General features: G+C 55.0%; 1 protein-coding gene across 14 annotated transcripts in view; it reads left to right on the top strand.

Annotated features, from left to right (window-relative positions):
* The window catches only part of ANKRD11 (ankyrin repeat domain containing 11), a 222,184-nt gene extending 211,579 nt beyond the window's left edge, over nt 1-10,605 (top strand). For all 14 annotated transcript variants that reach the window (XM_063597830.1, XM_034941079.3, XM_034941071.4 and 11 more), the window contains 4 exons: nt 2,697-2,795; nt 2,933-3,076; nt 7,357-7,449; nt 9,569-10,605. In XM_063597830.1, coding sequence (XP_063453900.1) covers nt 2,697-2,795; nt 2,933-3,076; nt 7,357-7,449; nt 9,569-9,754 — 522 coding nt within the window. In that variant the 3' untranslated portion in view covers nt 9,755-10,605. The remainder of the gene's footprint in view (nt 1-2,696; nt 2,796-2,932; nt 3,077-7,356; nt 7,450-9,568) is intronic.
* Nucleotides 10,606-19,549: the final 8,944 nt, after the last annotated feature.

Raw genomic sequence — 19,549 nt, 5'->3', positions numbered from 1 at the left:
CCTGGCTCAGCTACCCAGCACCCCCCTGGTGAGGATGACGGGGTCTGCTGAGCTTGCCCTGAGGGTGAGGCTGGGTCTGTGCTGCTGGCCGACATGTCAGGGACGTTGTGCAGGATCCAGGAGCGGGCGCCCTCGGGCCCCACCCTGCCAAGCTCTGAGCTCTGCTCCCAGGGAGCACGAGGGGCACTGCACCCACCGTGACCTCGGCGGTCTTTCCCTTCTCCTCGAGCCTGACCCCAGCCGTCCCCGGGGAGGCTCATCCACAGAAGACAGAGGCGGCAGTTGGGTCATGACATTCAGAAAAACCTGCCCCAGGATCTCTCCTCAGTAAGACCTTCTGATCTTCTGACCTTCTGTGCTTTTTGTTGTTTTGTTTTCTCGTTTAATGGATCATAACACTAGTCTGACTGCTGTAGAAAATTTGGAAAATACAGGGGAAAAAAGCCACTAGAATCCTGCCAATCTGAGTAGTCCTGGGAATGTTCTGTGCACCTCCCGCCTGGTCTTTTGAGTACCCCCCAGACCTAGACCCAGGCAGGCCCAGGTGCCAGGTGCTGCCTGAGGCCCAAGGCACAGCTCCTGCTGTAGCTGCCGGCCCTGGGGCTGAGCCAGAGGAAGGGGTGGTGCCGGGTCCTGGGCTGTGCGTTCGCCTGAGCTCGCATCAGTCCCACCTTGGAGGTGGCCCACAGAATCCCTGCCACCGACGGGCCCCATCTCAGCAGAGCCCTCACTGGGGGGCTGGGCTCGTCGAGGCAGGGTGGATGTGGTGCTGAACAGAGTGAGGTCTGTGGACTAGAGGGACTTTGCTACATTTTTTAATCAATTTTTTTTTTTTTCAGACAGAGTCTCACTCTGTCGCCCAGGCTGGAGTGCAGTGGCGTGATCTCGGCTCACTGCAAGCTCCGCCTCCCCGGTTCAAGCAGTTCTCCTGCCTCAGCCTCCTGAGTAGCTGGGATTACAGGCGCCCACCACCACGTCCGGCTAATTTTTGTATTTTCTGTAGAGACGGGGTTTCACCATGTTGGTCAGGCTGGTCTCAAACTCCTGACCTTGTGATCCGCCTGCCTCAGCCTCCCAAAGTGCTGGGATTACAGGTGTGAGCCACTGCGCTCAGCCTAAATCATTAATTTTGAACTGATTTTAGATGGGCAGAAAAGTTCAGAAATAGCAGAGATAGGTTTATGCACCTGCTGCACGCCCAGCCTCCCCTGAATGTGCCTTAGGAGCCGTGGAGGTGACGAGACCCTGCCGTGCGTCCACGCTGTGGCAGGCCCTCCCGTGCCCTGTCTCCTGGCTGGGAGCTTCTGGGCAGTGTCGGTCAGCAGTGTGGTCAGAGGCCCCAGGCCTGGCCTGCGATGATGGTTCTTAGGCAGGAGCCTATAGGCGTGAGGCGGGGCCTTCTGCTCCTGGTGTCATAGGTGACGTGACCTGGAGGCCTGGTCAGGCCCGTCCACCATGAGTTGAAGTCTCTCCCTCTGTGGTGTGTGTGTGTCTTGGAAGAGACGTGGAGACTGCGTGAGGCTGTTTCTCTCAGCCCATTGTCCATGCGCATCGCTGTCCACGGCTCTCGTCTGCAGCAGTCACTCCTGTGCGCTGGGCCTGTCTCCCTCTCCTGTGTCCGCTAACTGGAGCTCTGCTGTCAGGAGCCACCCCTTCCGCCTGCAGGTGCCCGGCATCGCCAGCGTTGGTCTCATGCCATGAGTCGCCCCAGCCTTGGCTGTCAGGAGCTCTTCCTGGTCTCCCTCTTGTGCGTCCACCTGCCCATCTGCCCCGTGCACTCCTGTTGCTGACTGGCCCCTGGATGTTCCAGCTGGTCTTGGCCACCTGGCTCCGCCTTGCCATTACCGTGTGGGTCCACCTGTGGGGAGTGGTGGCCCCGGTGCAACTGCTGTGGCCCCGAGCACACGGCCATGCTTTCTGGGTCTGCTTTGGAAACCTGACTCCCTGTGGGCCTGAGGTCTCTGCTGCACCGCGGGGCTCAGCCTGGCTCCCCGCTCCTGTGTGGTCCTTGTTTCTCCAAGAGTGTCAGGCCTCATCCTGATGGTCTCGGCTGTCTTTACTTCCTCATTCACTTCCAGCATGCATGTAGTTTCAGAATGGCCGACCCACCTCTGTGAGAACCGTTCTGCTGGTGGGAGTGCAGTGCCTGCGCTTCCGGCTCACAGTCCCCCAGCCCCCACGGGGACCTGGGCCAGTGCGTGCTTCCCTCCCCCGAGCCACTGCAAGACCACCGGCTCGGTTGTCAGCTTTCATATTCCACTGTGCACGTTACAGCCTGGTTGAAAGGCTGATCTGGGGTGCATGGGCCCTCCCTGTGAACACAGGAAGCTCAGCCTACCCCCAGCCCCCTCCTGCTGTCTCGCTGTATCTCCTCTGCACAGTTGGGTGCTCATGCCGGTGTTTCAGGCCCTCCTTGGCACACGATGGCCCACAGATACTGTCCCACACCTCTCCCTGCACTATCTCCTCACTGCGTGGTGCTGTACGGGGCACCGTGGAGGTGTCCGCTCTCCCGTGTCCAGCACATAGTGGTTTCTAGAAGCTTCCTGGTGTGTCTGTTGCTGGGACTGGAGGAGGCCTCCAGGGCAGGCTCCTAGGAGTGGGGAGGCTGAGTCGGGACCCCCGTGAACTCCAGACTATATCCTTCGTGCAGTTCCACAGCCCCAGCTGACCCCCCACTCCCCTTTTGCCTGTAGATCGCACCCCCTCCCTCCCTGGCGGAGCCCCTGAAGGAGCTGTTCAGGCAGCAGGAGGCCGTCCGGGGAAAGCTGCGTCTACAGCACAGCATCGAGCGGGTAAGTGGGCTGGCACAGGCAGGGGGGCGCCACGGCCAGGGCTTTTCACGGCGCAGGCCCCAGGGGCTGTCGTGTTGAGACAGTGGGGCCTGGAGCGTGGCTGTGTCCCGGCTCACTCTACTCCTCTCCTCCTTCAGGAGAAGCTGATCGTCTCCTGTGAGCAGGAGATTCTGCGGGTTCACTGCCGGGCGGCCAGGACCATCGCCAACCAGGCAGTGCCATTCAGCGCCTGCACGATGCTGCTGGACTCCGAGGTCTACAACATGCCCCTGGAGAGTCAGGTAGGGCCCGTCTGCATGCCGGGCCCATGAGTCCAAGTGCCTGCACCCCGCCCCCTTCCCCTCCCCTCGATAGATTCTGCACTTTGACCAGCAGCTTCCCGGGTGCTCGGCCCCTTGCAGGGGCTACACAGTCCTTTGCATGCCTCGAGCCTTGGGCGAGCCTCAGAAAGGAGCCAAGAAGGCTGCAGCAGACAGCAGACAGCTCCCCGCACAGGCAAGGCCCTCAGGCCACTGGGCTGGGCCTCAGCAGCTCAGTCCCTCCGTAACACTTGTCATGCAGTTGGAGCACCTGCCCCTACCTACCTCTCACGGGTGTCAGGGCTGGCATTATTTTCTGTTTAAACTGCTGGGCTCGACCTGCTGCTCTCAGGCACCCCAGGGCTGCCACATCGAGGGCTTTCACAGCACAGGCCCCAGGGGCTGTCATACGGGGACAGCAGGGACACTGGGTGGCTAAGGGAACACGGGCACCCAGGTGTGCCGCTCATCTGGGCCAGGGCGGGCCGGACTCAGGGTTCCAGAACTACAGTCACTGTCATGCCCATCTGCTGTGGGGCTCCCGCCCACCCCTGCAGCTCCCGTGCCTTTGACCTGCTCTGTCCACTGGTACATAGGATGTGGGCGGCCAGGGCCCCGTGGCTCTCCCAGGGGCAGCTCTTCCTGTCTCAGAAATCATCCTCCAGCCACCACTGACCTGTCCATGTGGGACCCCTGGCTCTCCCGTTGCCTCGCCTGCATCAGCCCCTCCCTCCTCCTCGGAGCCCACTGTGCTCAGGTTGTGGGCTCCCTGGACCCCAGGCCCCACATCCTGTGCAGTGGGACGTGCCTAGAACACATTCCTGCCTTGGTGTCCAGATCTCGCACCGAGAGCCCTCGTAATATGTGCCCCCCTTGATGCCACCCCAGCCCTGGGCACTCTGAGCAGTGCACTAGGCTTTGCTGTGTGGTGACAGCCAGGGGCTCCCAGATGTTTAGTTGAAAACATCTCTTTGTGCATTAAAGATCTTCCTTTCTTTGGGGATGCATTTTATCAATGTCTCTCATACACACAATGACAAATTTTATTTTCCTTTTTTTTTGTGACGGAGTCTCGCTCTGTTGCCAGGCTGGAGTGCAGTGGTGTGATCTTGGCTCACTGCAACCTCTGGCTCCCGGGTTCAAGCGATTCTCCTGCCTCAGCCTCCCGGGTAGCTGGGATCACAGGCATGCGCTACCATGCCCGGCTGATTTTTGTATTTTGAGTAGAGACGGGGTGTCACCATGTCCAGGATGGTCTCGATCTCTTGACCTTATGATCCACCCGCCTCAGCCTCCCAAAGTGCGGGAGTTACAGGCGTGAGCCACCACACGCAGCTGACAGATTTTCTTTAAAGAAAACATGAGTTGGACCAAATGGTGCTTTGGGGGCTGGATGCTGATAAGTTTGCATTCTTGCACCGCAGTTGAGAGGCTGTGATGGACAGGCAGTCAGGACAGCTCTGTACAGAGCAAAAATGAGGAGGACCAGCTCGTGCCTCTAACACCTTCCAAGGAAGCATTGCTTCCCTCTTTCTTTCTCCCATGGGTGTCCATCCACTCAAGCATTTAGCCCTTGAGTTACAAACAATCCCGTTAACACTCTTTTAAGTTATTTTAAAATACACAATGCAGTTACTATTGACTACAGTTACCCTGTTGTGCTGTCAGATAGATAGTAGGTCTTATCCATTCTTTTTTTTTTGGTACCCATTAACCATTTCTACCTCCCTGCCAGCCCCCCCACAGCCCTTCCCAGCCTCTGGTAACCGTCCTTCTACTCTGTGTCCATGAGCTCAATTGTTCTGATTTTTAGATCCCACAAGTGAGAGAGAACATGTGATGTTTGTCTTTCTATGCTTATTTCACTTAACATCATGACCTCCAGTTCCATCCACGTGTTTGCAAATGACAGGATCTCATTCTTTTTTGTGGCTGAATAGTACTCCGTTGTGTATGTAGCACATATTCTTTATCCATTCATCTGTCGATGGACACAAGCCTTAGCTATAGTAAATGGGGTTGCGTTAAATATGGGAGTGTGGACACCGTTTCAATATACTGATTCCTTTTCCTTTTTGTGATTCTGAGTCTTCCTCTGTCACCCAGGCTGGAGAGCAGTGGCACAATCTCAGCTCACTGCAGCCACTGCCTCCCGGGTGGGTAGCTGGGATCACAGGCGCACACCACCACACCTGGCTAATTTTTGTATTTTTAGTAGAGATGGGATTTCACCATGTTGGCAAGGCTAGTCTGAAACTCTTGACCTCAGGTGATCTGCCCGCCTCAGCCTCCCAAAGTGCTGGGATTACAGGCGTGAGCCACCGTGCCTGGCCCCCGATTTCTTTCTTTTGGGTCTATACCTGGCAGTGGGATTGCTGGATCCTATGGTAGCTCAATTTTTAGTTTTTTGAGGAAACGCCAAACTGTTCTCCACAGCGGCTGTTTTAATTTACATTCCCACCAACGGGGTACGAGGGTTCCCTTTTCCCCACATCCTCGCGAGCATTTGTGATTGTCTGTCTTTTGGATAAAGGCCATTTTAACCGGGGTGAGGTGATGTCTCATGGTAGTTTTGAATTGCATTTCTGTGATGATCAATGATGTTGAGCTCCTCTTCAGATACCTGTTGGCCATTTGTGTGTCTCCTTTGAGAAACGTCTATTCAGATCTTTTGCCCGTTTTTTTGATGGGATTATTAGATTTTTTCATATCGAGTTAATTGCATGCCTTCTATGTTCTGGTTGTGAATCCGTGTGAGAGGAGCGGTTTGCAGGCGTTTCCTCCCATTCTGTGCGTGTCTTTTCACCCTGTTGACTGTGTCCTTTGCTGGGCAGAAGCTTTTGAACTTGATGTGATCCCATTTGTCCATTTTTGCTTTGGTTGCCTGTGCTTCGGGGTATTGCTTGAGAAATGTTTGCCCAGGCCAATGTCCTGGAGATTTTCCCCAGTGTTTTCTTGTAGTGGTTTCATCGTTTAAGGTCTTGGATTCCAGACTTTGATCCATTTTGGCTTGACGTTTGTATGTGGCGAGAGCTAGGGTCTCGTTTCACTCTTCTGCGATGCGTAGCCAGTTTTCCTTATATGTGGCGAGAGCTAGGGTCTCGTTTCACTCTTCTGCAGATGTGTAGCCAGTTTTCCTTATATGTGGCGAGAGCTAGGGTCTCGTTTCACTCTTCTGCGATGCGTAGCCAGTTTTCCTTATATGTGGCGAGAGCTAGGGTCTCGTTTCACTCTTCTGCGATGCGTAGCCAGTTTTCCTTATATGTGGCGAGAGCTAGGGTCTCGTTTCACTCTTCTGCGATGCGTAGCCCGTTTTCCTTATATGTGGCGAGAGCTAGGGTCTCGTTTCACTCTTCTGCGATGCGTAGCCCGTTTTCCTTATATGTGGCGAGAGCTAGGGTCTCGTTTCACTCTTCTGCGATGCGTAGCCCGTTTTCCTTATATGTGGCGAGAGCTAGGGTCTCGTTTCACTCTTCTGCGATGCGTAGCCCGTTTTCCCAGCACCGTTTATGGAAGAGACTGTCCTTTCCCTGTGATCGTTATTCTGTTCTTGGCACCTTTGTGGAAAGTGAGTTCCCTGCAGGTGTGTGGGTTTCTGTCGGTGCTCCACATGTTCTGAGAAACAGACGGCATTGTCAGCTTCACCATGAACCCGTCAAAAAGGGGAGGAGCCTGGACATCTTATCCGTGTCCACCCTTCAGGACACAGGACGGTGACATATCTAGAAAGTCTCGCCCAGGAGAAACCCCGTCTCTACTAAAAATACAAAATTAGCTGGGCGTGGTGGCTGCCTGTAATCCCAGCTACTCAGGAAGGCTGAAGCAGGAGAATCGCTTGAACCCCGGAGGTGGAGGCTGCGGTGAGCCAGGATCGCACCATTGCACTCCAGCCTGGGCAACAAGCGAAACTCTGTCTCTAAAAAAAAAAAAAAAGTCTCTCCCAGGAGTTGGCAGTGGGCTGAGCTCTGACTGTCCCATGGGGGCAGGGCTGGGGACCGGCTCACAGGTGGGGCCCGCGGGCACCCGGTGCCCAGGAGACAAAGGCCCAGCTGCCTCCACGCGCATTTTAGGGAAGCTGTTTAGGGAGATGGGCAGGGTGCGCCTGCCATGCCTTGAACGTGATTCAGTGTGTGCGCAGTGGAATGAGGCTCCCCCTTTGGTTTTCCCTTGAGAACGGTCACTGCAGCATCGCCCAGGCTGGCATGCCTTCCCGTAGCGGTCTCTGGGGCTCCTGATGAAACTCCCGTGTTTGGTTTCCACAGGGTGACGAGAACAAGTCAGTGCGCGACCGTTTCAACGCCCGCCAGTTCATCTCCTGGCTCCAGGATGTGGATGACAAGTATGACCGCATGAAGGTCGGTGTCGCGCGTCCCTCAGTTCTGCCTGGGGGAGGCCGCTGCCCAGTTCTGTGATGGGCGGTGACAATTTCAGATTCTCTTAATCTGGCCGATGCTTTCAGGGAGGTGAGGTCCTGTCCCTGCTTGTGGCCTCCTCAGTCTTCCCTTCTGTCCCGGTGTGCAGGGAGCGGCTCCTGTCGCCAGCTGAACAGGACCCTAGGCTTGATGGTCAGAACTCCTGGGACTGCCCTGTGAGCCCCCTCTAAGGTCCCAGCATTCACCCTCCACTGCTCTGGAAGTGCTGGCCAGGGCGGCGGGCAGGGGCAGGGCAGGTGCCGGGAAGGGCAGCACACCCTTATCCCGGTCGCGAGGGCTGCTCACCGGGACACCCTGGAGGATCCGCCAGGAGGCAACGGAAAGCGGAAACTTGCCAAGTTACAGAACTTTACAGTCAGCGTCACCCTGTACAGTCACCAGCCAGGCCTGGGAGCAGGCAGCCCCGGCTACCTGCAGTATCAGGCTCAGCACCACCCAGGTCCCTGAACCAAGCACCCGTGTGTCATACTGCAGCTCTCAGAAAGGTGCTGATATGGGCACAGATGAGAACCACCAGCCCTACCCGGTGGGAGCCGTGGGTATTTGGGGAGCGTGGCCCCTGGGGGCTTGTGCTGAGGAACTCAGGTCTGAGGTGTAGCTGAGTGTGCATTTCTGGCCAGCCCTAAGATGATGGTGCAGGAAGTCACTCACACCACACCCTCCCCAGGCCACTAGGCCCTTCCTAACCAGAGCCGTGAGAAAAAACTGAAAGCTTCATAAAGACACATGGAAGACTTTCCTATAAGAAGATAAATGTTTGACTACATTAAAATGGGACTTTGGGCCGGGTGCGGTGGCTCACACCTGTAATCCCAGCATTTTGGGAGGCTGAGGTAGGTGGTTCACCTGAGGTCAGGAGTTCGAGAGCAGCCTGGCCAACATGGTGAAACCTCGTCTCTAGTAAAAATACAAAAATTAGCTGGGCGTGGTGGTGCGTGCCTGTAATTCCGGGAGACTGAGGCATGAGAATCATTTGAACCCGGGAGACAGAGGTTGCAGTAAGCCAAGATTGCACCACTGCACTCCAGCCTGGGGACAAAATTTAAAAAAAAACCTTAGGGATATGTATAAAAATATTCACTGGAACAAAACTGGAAACTCAGAGGCCCATCAGTAATTCAGTGACTCACTGGAGTTTGGAACATCCAAAGGGTATTATATGATTCCATGTAACAATTTACACTGGTGATGTCTGAGCTGCCGAGTAAAAGCTATAAGGCCCATTGAGGAGGATTGTGAATCCATCCTGAGCTTCGAAAACGATTTCATACATATATATATGTGGAGAAAAATTTAGAGACAGACATTATCACACTGCAGCTCGCCAACATCGCAAAACCCCATCTCTACAAAAATCAGCTAGGCGTGGTAGCACTTGTAGTCCCAGCTACTCGGGAGGTTGAGGAGGGAGGATCCCTTGAGCCCCAGAGGTCAAGGCTGCAGTGAGTCATGATTGCACCACTGCACTCCAGCCTTGAGACGGTATCTAAAAAAGATTCTCTACACGGTTGCTTGTGACATACCAGTACTCCCTGGCCACGCTTCCATTTCTCCGTTAGTTCCCAAAATATGTGCTACCCCAGTCCAGTCCCCTTATGTGCACTTTTAAATGGCATAGTTTCTACTAGAAATACAAGTGAAACTATCACTGGCCGTAAGTAATTGTAAAATGACAAAAGCAAAGCTGTTCGATTCTAATAAGCTGCAGGGGCTGCTGGAGGTGAGTCCCAGGCCCACGCAGAGCAGGGCAGGGCCCCCGGGCCAGGGTGAGCCCCAGGCCGACCCAGAGCAGGGCAGGGCTCCCGGGCCAGGGTAGAGGTGGCACAGACAGCAGTTATGGGGACAGACATGTAGCACAGCTGGCGCTACCTCCACGTGTAGTAACTAGATGCCAGGAGTGGGTACAGCTGGGCCTGGCCCATACCAGGGTAGGTTCACGGCTGTATCACGCCCTTGGCCCTGCTGGCAGCTGAGGTCGGCAGAGTTTCTGGGGCTCTCCCTTCACTCCTCCTCCCTCCTCTCCCCGCTGTGTGTCCCGCAGACTTGCCTCCTCATGCGGCAGCAGCACGAGGCCGCGGCCCTGAACGCCGTGCAGAGGATGGAGTGGCAGCTGAAGGTGCAGGAACTGGACCCCGCCGGGCACAAGTCCCTGTGCGTGAATGAGGTGCCCTCCTTCTACGTGCCCATGGTCGACGTCAACGACGACTTCGTATTGTTGCCGGCATGACACCGCGGGACGGCCGCAGGACGCAGGCGAGGGCCGCACGGCTGCCCAGGGCTGCTGCTGAGCCCCAGGGGCGGAGGAGGGAGCGCCCTGTCCACCCGGGCGGGGAGAGACCCCGAGAGAGACTGCACTTGGCCACAGCGTCTCCATCCCTTCCAGACTGGTCCAGACGTCGGGGAGGTGAAACACGTCTCTTCTCTACCAGCTGCCGCGGCGGGGGCAAAGCCCCCAGAGTCTCACTGGCCCCGGCGGGATGAGGAGACCATGCCGGGCGCGCACACACGGCAGCTTCTGTTTGAAAACGGCGACCTTCGGGCCCTTTTCTCCAGCAACTGCAGAGGCATTTCAGGAGTTGGAGAACGGAGTACATTTTTAAAATTTTTTGTTCCATTCTGATCAACTGAAGAAAATTAAGGTGTCCACCTCTCACAAACAGTGACCTGCAGGTCGGAGGGGCAGGAGCCCCATCCCAGCCGTGGTTCTGTTGCCGCCGAGCTGCGACGGCCTCAGACTGGGCTTCAGACCTGGTGCGGAGCCAGGCGGAGGGACACAGAGCCAGGACTCCCAGCCGTATTGAAATGGAGTCAAATCCGCGTGGTTTGTATCTTCTTTCCTTTAATCTTGGGCATTTTGTTTCTCTTTCTGAGAACGTAACTTGAAACACTACAGAGCCAATAATCATATAAAAAGTGTATCCGTAAACGCTGTACAGTTTTATATACCTTCACAATGTACTTTTGCTGCCTTCTAGATAATTTATTTTGCAACACATTACTGCACAGTTGTAAATAACTTATGTACTGTAACATCACTTTCAGTTATGTGTAAAGAAATAAATAAATTAATTAAAATGCTCTTTGTACAGTACATCCCTCCAGGAGAGGGGCTGTGTGTGGGACTGACACAGTGTCGCCCCTCTCGACGACCTTCTTACTCCCAGGACAGACTTGGTGGCTCACGCCTGTAAACCCAACACTGGGAGGCCGAGGCGGGAGTCTGAGACCAGCCTGCCCAACATGGCAAAATCCCCTCTCTACTAAAAATACCAAAAATTAGCTGGGTGTGGTGGCGTGCACCTGTAGTCCCAGCTACTCCGGAGGCTGAGGCAGGAGAATCGTTTGAACCCAGGAGGTGGAGGCTGCTGTGAGCTGAGATCACGCCACCGTACTCCACAGCAGACTCTGTCTGAAAATAAAGAAAACCTTTTTCCTACCAAGTTGTTAGCTTTTAATTTTGAAACAAATTATCTGTTCCCCTGGTCCTCTGCCTTTGCACAGACCGGGAATGCTGTGGAATTACTGCCTCCTGTAGGTGAAGGCAGCTCCTCGGGGACAGGACCCTGTTCCTCACAGCCGAATGCAGGTGCTTGTCCTGCACTTGGGGTGGGCAGGCTCAGGGGAGCCTTTATCTTGCTGCAGGGTCGTGCAGGAAAGTAGAAGGGGCCAGCCCTGGGCCATCCGTCCCCCAGGGCCTGTGAGAAGCTGGAGAGAAACAGGAGCATCACTCCCCACGGATCTGAGCACTGCAGCCGTGGCCAGACCCCGTGGCCAGCTGCGCACGCCCCTGAGCTTCAGCTTGTGGCTGGCTGCATCACTCCCCACGGATCTGAGCACTGCAGCCGTGGCCAGACCCCGTGGCCAGCTGCGCACGCCCCTGAGCTTCAGCTTGTGGCTGGCTGGCTTGTGCCCCTGCCCACAGTTCCCTGGCAGCTGCAGCTGGTGAGGGTCCCCGCTTTGAGAGCCCTGTCCTGGCTGGAAGGCAGCTCAGGCAAGCATGGAGACGCGAGGCCTCTGCTCAGAGGGTGTTGTGCTCTGCTGGGTCTTGGCACAGAGGATGCCTGCCAGGACCCTCCAGCAAGTGTGGCTCCAGGAGACTGTTGGCCCCCGGCGTGACAGGAGGGTGTCACCTGACAGGAGGCGTGGAGGCGCCTCACCCTTTTCCTTCTGAGCTGTCTGTCCCCTGTACCTGGGGGCTGGGGAAGGAAACTACAGCTACAGAAACAACCCCCACAGAAGAGCAGACACTGCCCTTGCATCAGAATCAACAGGGTCCTGGTCATTGGGTCCCCTGCAGAGGAGCCTGACGTGGGAGGGTCCCTGAGCCCTGCCAGGCTGAGCCAGTGGCGGGGCAGTGGCTTCATTCCCCCAAAGGCTGCTGTGAGCCCCCTCGCCAGCTGGGCCCCTGCGTGGGGTTGGGGGTAGGCGTGGGGCCATGCCCCCTCTCCCATCTTCGATCTGTGAACAGAACTTTTGTGGATTCCCTCCTGTTCCCTTCAGGGCTGAGCCCGAGGAAAGGCAGGGTGGTCCACCTCATTTACGGGCTTGGGGTGGGGGTGTGGAGAAGCCAGAAGGTTCCAGTCTATTCTTCTGGGTTCGGATTAGCTGTGGTTTGTTTTGGGGGCTTTGTGGGTTTTTTGGGGTTTTTTGCTTGCTCTTGAGATGGAGTCTTGCTCTGACCCCCAGGCTGGATGGAGCACAGTGGCGCAATCTCAGCTCACTGCAGCCTCCACCTCCTGGGTTCAATTCTCCTGCCTCAGCCTCCGGAGTAGCTGGGACTACAGGCGCCCGCCACCACACCCGGCTAGTTTTTGTATTTTTAGTAGAGATGGGGTTTCACCATCTTGGCGAGGCTTTTTGTTTTCTCCACACCCAACTCAATCACAGAACTGTGGTCACACTAAAACTTCCTTTAAGCCCTGCTTTAAAAGAAAAACCTGAGTCAGCCTGTGTCACACAGAGCACGCTGCGGTTCCAGCCCACAGTGGTGACGACGTCCCGGCCACCATGCTGTGCCTCCCTGTCTCGGGTGCCCACGAGGGGTGTCAGGCGAGAGCAGCTCCCTTCCGACCCCCACCCTGGTCTGCTGGAGTCTCGGCTCCCGTGCACCTGCCAGAGATGCCGCACATGCGACTCCCAAACAGCCTCCTGCCATAGGGGATGAGAGACAGCCTGCCGCCCCTCAGAGAGATTTGTGAATAAACACTGAGAAACGTCAGAGTACCCAGAACCGCAGGAGCCTGCGTGCCAGCCTGGAGATCCTGCTGCCCGGGGCCACCCATGTGGGCATCAGACCGCTCTCGGGAGTCTCTGGCTGGAGCTGGAGGAAGATGGTGTAACCCCACTCGCTCAACTACATCCATGGACCCCAGCGCTACCCAGCTCCTGCCTGGGAGCCCGGGCTCTGGAGCAGGCTGGCTCTGAGGGTCCACCACCTGTAACTCAAGCCTTCCTGATGCCTTCCCTTCCGGAGGCTCTGAGGACTGCCATTAGCAAAAAAAAACAAACAAAAACAAACCCAAAGCACAGAGCAGGTGAGTGCTCGGACCCTAGGCACTTCAGGGAAGCCAGCACCCCTCCCTGGCACAGGGTCCCCCTCTCAGGGAAGCCAAGTCCCCCTCTCAGGAAGCCGACGCGCCTCCCCGGCCCAGGGTCCCCCTCTCAGGGAAGCTGGCGCCCCTCCCCGACACAGGGTTCCCCCTCAGGGAAGCCGGCGCCCCTCCCCAGCCGAGGGTCCCCCTCTTAGGGAAGCTGGCACCCCTTTCTGGCACAGGGTCCCCCTCTCAGGGAAGCCGACACCTTGCCAAGGCGTAAGGCCCCAGGCTTCAACAGAAAAAGGAAAAAATATGGCGGCTTTTTCTGCTGTAGAAGAGAAGCTGGTGGCTTTTGTAAAACCTGGAAGGAGGTGAGAGGTTTTTGTGGAAAGCCCGTGAGCCGTCAGCTCCCCGCACAGAGAGCGCCTGCTCTGCCCAGGAGACCGTGCAGCATCTGGCAAGACAAGTCTCCATCCAGGGGTCGCCATTTCCAAGCGGCAGCTGGGCCTGGGCCTGAGCCTGGCAGGAGGGGAAGGGCCCCAGCACGTGGAGCCACACACAACCTCCACCCACCTCCCCCCACACCAGGGAGCTGCTTTCCTCCCTCCCGCTGGGGGACAGCGAAGACAGTCTCACAGGAGAGTAGAAGGAACTGGGCCCAGCTTGGCTCTGTTGGAAAGCAGAATGAAATACTGAAGCTAGAGAGAGGGACCCACAGGCAGTGAGAAGGCAGCCGTGGCATCAGCAAGAGCTCAGGGACGAGGTGCAAGTTGTACACCACAGCTGGGGGAGTGCGGTGGTATAAACCCCAACAGCCCCATTACTGGGCACAGAACTTCACTCACATCTGAAATTACCTGTGATAAACTGGAAACATGGCTCACACCTGTGGTCCCAGCTGCTTGGGAGGCTGCAGCAGGAGGATCACTTCAGTCCAGGAGCTCACGGCAGTAGTGCACCGTGAGTGAGCCTGCCAACAGCCATTGCCCTCCCGCCTGGGCAGCTCAGCAAGACCCTGTCTCTAAAACCAAAAATCAGGCTGGGTGTAGTATTTCACACCTATAATCACAACAGGAAGCCAAGGCAGGAGGATGCTTGAGCCCAGGAGTTCATGTCCAGCCTGGACAACATAATGAGACCCTGTCTCAACAACAACAACAAAGAACAGGCATGGTGGAGCGTGTCTGCGGTCCCAGGTACTTGGGAGGCTGAGGCAGGAGGACCGCCTGAGTCCAGGAGGCTGAGGCTGCGGTGAGCTGTGATGGTTGCTCCAGCCTGGGGGACAGAGCAAGACTCTGTCTTCAAAAAAAAAAAAAAAGATACCAGCCAGGTGTGGTGGCTCACGCCTGTAATCCCAGCACTTTGGGAGGCTGAGGCAGGCGGATCACGAGGTCAGGAGTTCAAGACCAGCCTGGCCAACATGGAGAAACCCTGTCTGTACTAAAAATATAAAATTAGCTGGGTGTGGTGGCACAAGTCTGTAATGCCAGCTACTCAGGAGGCTGAGGCAGGAGAATCGCTTGAACCCGGGAGGCGGGGAGGGAGGTTGCAGTGAGCCGAGTTCGTGCCACTGGACTCCAGGCTGGGCCAGAAGAGCGAAACTCCGTCTCCAAAAAGAAAGAAAAAGGAAAGATACCAAGTTAAAATCGCAGCAGCCAGAGCCATTTACCCTGCAGTCAAGACCCCCACAATTAAGAAAAGGAGAAATAAATGACAATTCAAAGCAGCTACATAGAGACTGATTATGTCCCAGGTCAGAACCTCTAAGGGGGTGAGCTGATATGACAGAAAGGACGCAGGACTTCCAGGGTAGCAAGTCCCTCTGAAAATCCCTCCTCGAGAAAAGCAATGACACCACTAGGGAAAAAATTGTCAAAATTAACTTTTTCAGAACTCTGGAAATTATTAACTAAGGCTTGTAATAATTTAATGAATGTTTATTAAAGAAAAACAGCTGAGGCTTGGCATGGTGGCTCATGCCTGTAATCCCAGCACTTTGGGAGGCCGAGGTGGGTGGATCACCTGAGGTCAGGAGTTCAAGACCAGCCTGGCCAACATGGTAAAACCTCGTCTCTACTACAAATACAAACAGTAGCTGGGCATGATGGCACACGCCTGTAATCCCAACTACTTGGGAGGTTGAGGCAGGAGAATTGCTTGAACCTGGGAGGCGGAGGTTGCAGTGAGACAAGATTGCACCAGTACACTCCAGCCTGGGTGACAGAGCAAGACTCTGTCTCCAAAAAGAAAAAGTAAAAAGAAAAACAGCTGAATCTTGGTACAGAGAGCTTTGTCATTTTAACTTGCCCTGTTTCATTCTCCTTACTCCAACTCTCTGGTGCTTTGAAAACTAGCAGCCCAGAGAGGCAGGCTCAGTATGAGCCCCCAAAAGTCCCACCCCAGAGAGAGCTGTTGCCATCTTGATGGGGACAGGAGGCAGAGAAATTGTAGGCAGACAGGGACAGGTTCCTGGTGAAGCCCCACCCTCAAGCTGAAATGCCTGAGACCATGGCCCACCTTGAGAACTGCCATCCCTGCTTTCCTGCCCTCATGTTGCCTGTTCCTAAACCACCATGGTCCCACCCTGCCCCCCGCCATCCTGTGTCTATAAAGGCCCCAGACTCAGCCAGCAGAGAGGAGAAGCAGCTGGATGTTAAGGGACAGCTTGACGGTGTCACTTCAGAGAAGAATCCATCTGCAGACACAGATGTGGCCAGACTTCAGGGGAAGATTACCTTCCCGCCCCATCCCCTTTCCAGCTCCCCTTCCTGCTGACAGCCACTTTCATCAGCAATAAAATCCCCCACATTTACCATCCTTCAATTCATTTGCATAACCTCATTTTTCCTGGATGCCAGAGGAGCTCTAGAGCCACAGGTGGATACAAAAGGCGGTCACACTGGCCCTTTGCCTCTCACCGGCAGCCTCACGCGAAAAGGCAGAGGGTCCACTGAGCTGTTAACACTTCAGCTGTCTGTGGACGGCAGAGCTAAAGGAGCCCCGTAACACGCCCTCTGGGGCTTTGGGGGGCACAGGCACCCCGGCCCTGGATGCTGCACGGGGCCTGCACAGAGTTCACTGCTGCCGGCACCCAAAAGCACCTGCTCCAGCTCCTGCACCTGCTCACCCTCCTGCAAGGGGTGGAGCACAGAGGGTCCAAGTGAGTGGAGTTTGAACCCACCGGTGCCTAAACAGCCGGCCAGTTCCAGCGCTCCTGCACTCCAGTCCCGCCTCATTGGCCCACACACTCCCTCCGCGAGGGGTTGAGGCCGGCAGGCTGAGTAAACCAGGCACCCCATTACGACTCCGGTGAAACAGCCTGCGTCAATCTCACCTCTGGCAGCTCCCTGGAAAGCATTCATAGGCCTGTGATATCTGGCCTGCCCTGCAGTTCGCTCAGTGAGAAAAGCCCCCTTTCCACAGCATTGGTCAGAAACAATCAGTGGCACCGTTTAACCACACAGCTGTCCAAGGCACTACCCACTGGGGCAACCGGCACCTGCCCAGAAAGGACGAAGTGAGGAACGAGGCGCCTGTGGGGACCCGGGCAGCACTGACATTTTCCTGGGGACACGGAAAGCCCTGGGCACGTGTGGGTCTGTACGCACGGCCAGGAAGGGACAGAACATTCTCTGATCTCTCCTTGGCTGATTGAGGCCTTGTGCAAACAGAAAGCGAAAGCTACAGCAGAGCTGGAAACTGCTGGAAAAGCCTCCCAGCCAGGGAAAAAAGACTCACTGAATCGAGGCATTTAAGGAAACTGTACAGTACAGAGCGTTCACTGGTCACACAGCAAAGGGAGTAGAGAATTAGTCCAGAAAAGTCACTAAACACACAGAAGCAGCAACCAAACCACAAAGTAACAAAACCTGGGGGATAAGAACAAGTTGTCTCATCATGTTGCTTTAAATGTCTAGTTTTCAGCAAAAAAAGCAGAGAAACAGACTATCACCCATAAATGGGGGGAAAAGCCATCAATAGATACCATCCTTGGGGAAGCCCAGATGCTGAACTTACTAAAGACTTTTTTTTCTTTTTTTGAGATGGAGTCTCACTCTGTTACCCAGGCTGGAGTGCAATGGTGCAGTCTCAGCTCACTGCAACCTCCACTCCCCAGGTTCAAGCGATTCTCCTGCCTCAGCCGCCTGAGTAGCTGGACTACAGGCGCGTGCCACCACGCCCGGCTAATTTTGTATTTTTAGTAGAGACAGGGTTTCACTACATTGGCCAGGATGGTCTAGAACTCCTGACCTCGTAATCCGCCCGCCTCAGCCTCCCAAAGTGCTGGAATTACAGGCATGAGCCACCGCGCCCGGCCGACTTTTCTTTTTTTTGAGAGAGAGTCTCGCTCTGTTGCCCAGGCCGGAGTGCAATGGCACAATCTCGGCTCACTGCAACCTCCACCTCCCAGATTCAGGCGATTCTCCTGCCTCAGCCTACAGGCACACACCACCATGCCCAGCTAATTTTTGTATTTTTAGTAGAGACAGGGTTTCACTATGTTGGCCAGGCTGGTCTTGAACTCCTGACCTCGTGATCCACCCACCTCAGCCTCCCAAAGTGCTAGGATTACAGGTGTGAACCACTGTGCCTGGCCTTTTTTGCTTTTTTTTTTTTTTTTTTTTTTGAGACAGAGTCTCACTCTGCCGCCCAGGCTGGAGTGCAGTGGCGCTATCTCAGCTCACTGCAACCTCTGCCTCCCAGGTTCAAGCAATTGTTCTGCCTCAGCCTCCCGAGTAGCTGGGATTACAAGTGCCCACCATCAGGCCTGGCTAATTTTGTTTGTATTTTTAGTAGAGATGGGGTTTCACCATGTTGGCCAGGCTGGTCTCAAACTCTTGACCTCAGGTGATCCACCTGCCTTGGCCTCCCAGAGTGCTGGGATTACAGGCATGAGCCACCGTGCCTGGCCCTTTTTTTCCTTTTAATAAGGTTTTGCTCTGTCACCCACGCTGGAGTGCAGTGGCATGAACACAGCTCATTGTGGCCACTACCTCCTGGTCTCAAGCAGTCCTCCCAACCTCAATCTCCTGAGTAGCTGGGATGACAGGCACGCATCACCACACCTGGCTTTTTTTTTTTCAGACGGAATCTCTCTCTGTGGCCCAGGCTGGAGTGCAGTGGCGCAATCTCGGCTCACTGCAAGCTCTGCCTCCCGGGTTCACGCCATTCTCCTGCCTCAGCCTCCCAAGGAGCTGGGACTACAGGTGCCCGCCACCACGCCCAGCTAATTTCTTTTTTTAGTAGAGACGGGGTTTCACCGTGTTAGCCCGGATGGTCTCGATCTCCTGACCTCGTGATCCGCCCGCCTCGGCCTCCCACTGTTGGGATTACAGGCGTGAGCCACCGTGCCCAGCCAACTTCTTTATTTTTTGTAGAGATGAGGCCTCACTATGTTGCCCAGGCTGGTCTTGAACTCCTGGGCTCAAGTGATCCGCCCACCTGCGCCTCCCAAAGAGCTGGGATTACAGGCGTGATCCACCACTCAGCTTAAATAAAGATAAAGTCAGCTGTTACGAATTATGTTCAAAGCACTAAAATAAATTATGTTTAAAGAACTAAAATGGTAGTATGAAAATTGTCATTGTCTCACCAAACAGAAGATACAATACAGAGATAAATTATTCAAAAAGAATTAAATGGAAATTCTGTAGTTGTAAAGTAATTGAATTTGAGTTGCTAGAAGCAAGTATCAGCAAACTTGAAGACAGGTCAACTGACATAATGAAACGTGGCCAGGCGCCGTGGCTCATGCCTGTAACCCCAACGTTGTGCGACACTGAGGCGGGCAGATTGCTTGAGCCCAGGGATTTGAGACCAGCCTGGGCAAGAGGGCAAAACCCCATCTCTACAAAAACAATTAGCCAGGTGTGGTGGCATGCACCTATAGTCTCAGCCATTTGCAAGGCTAAAGCGGGAGATTCATTTGAGACCAGGAGTTCGAGGCTGCAGTGAGCTGTGACTGCACCACTGCTCCAGTCTGGGCGACAGTGAGACCACCCTGTCTCCATTAAAAAAAAAACTATTGATGGGTTTTTAATGTATGAGGATATAATTTACATATACTTTGCAGCACAGAGGAGGAGAAGACAGTGTTGGAGCTCATGGTTTGTATCCTGTTGAAATTCACCTACTATCTGGCCAGGCGCGGTGGCTCACACCTGTAATCCCAGCACTTTGGGAGGCTGAGGCAGGTGGATCACAAGGTCAGGAGTTCAAGACCAGCCTGGCCAACATGGTAAAACCCCATCTCTACTGAAAATACAAAAATTAGCTGGTTGCGGTAGCGGGCGCCTGTAGTCCCAGCTACTTGGGAGGCTGCGGCAGGAGAATCACTTGAACCCGGGAGACGGAGGTTGCAGGGAGCCGAGATTGCGCCACTGCACTCCGGCCTGGGCAACACAGCCAGACTCCGTCTCAAAAAAAAAAAAAAAAAATTCACCTACTATCAATTGAAACTAGATTTTAGTTCATTATAATCCCAACAG

This window comes from Pan paniscus, chromosome 18 (genome assembly GCF_029289425.2).
Source record: "Pan paniscus chromosome 18, NHGRI_mPanPan1-v2.0_pri, whole genome shotgun sequence".
Taxonomy (NCBI): Eukaryota; Metazoa; Chordata; class Mammalia; order Primates; family Hominidae; genus Pan; species Pan paniscus.
This window is presented reverse-complemented; position numbering and strand designations above follow the sequence as displayed.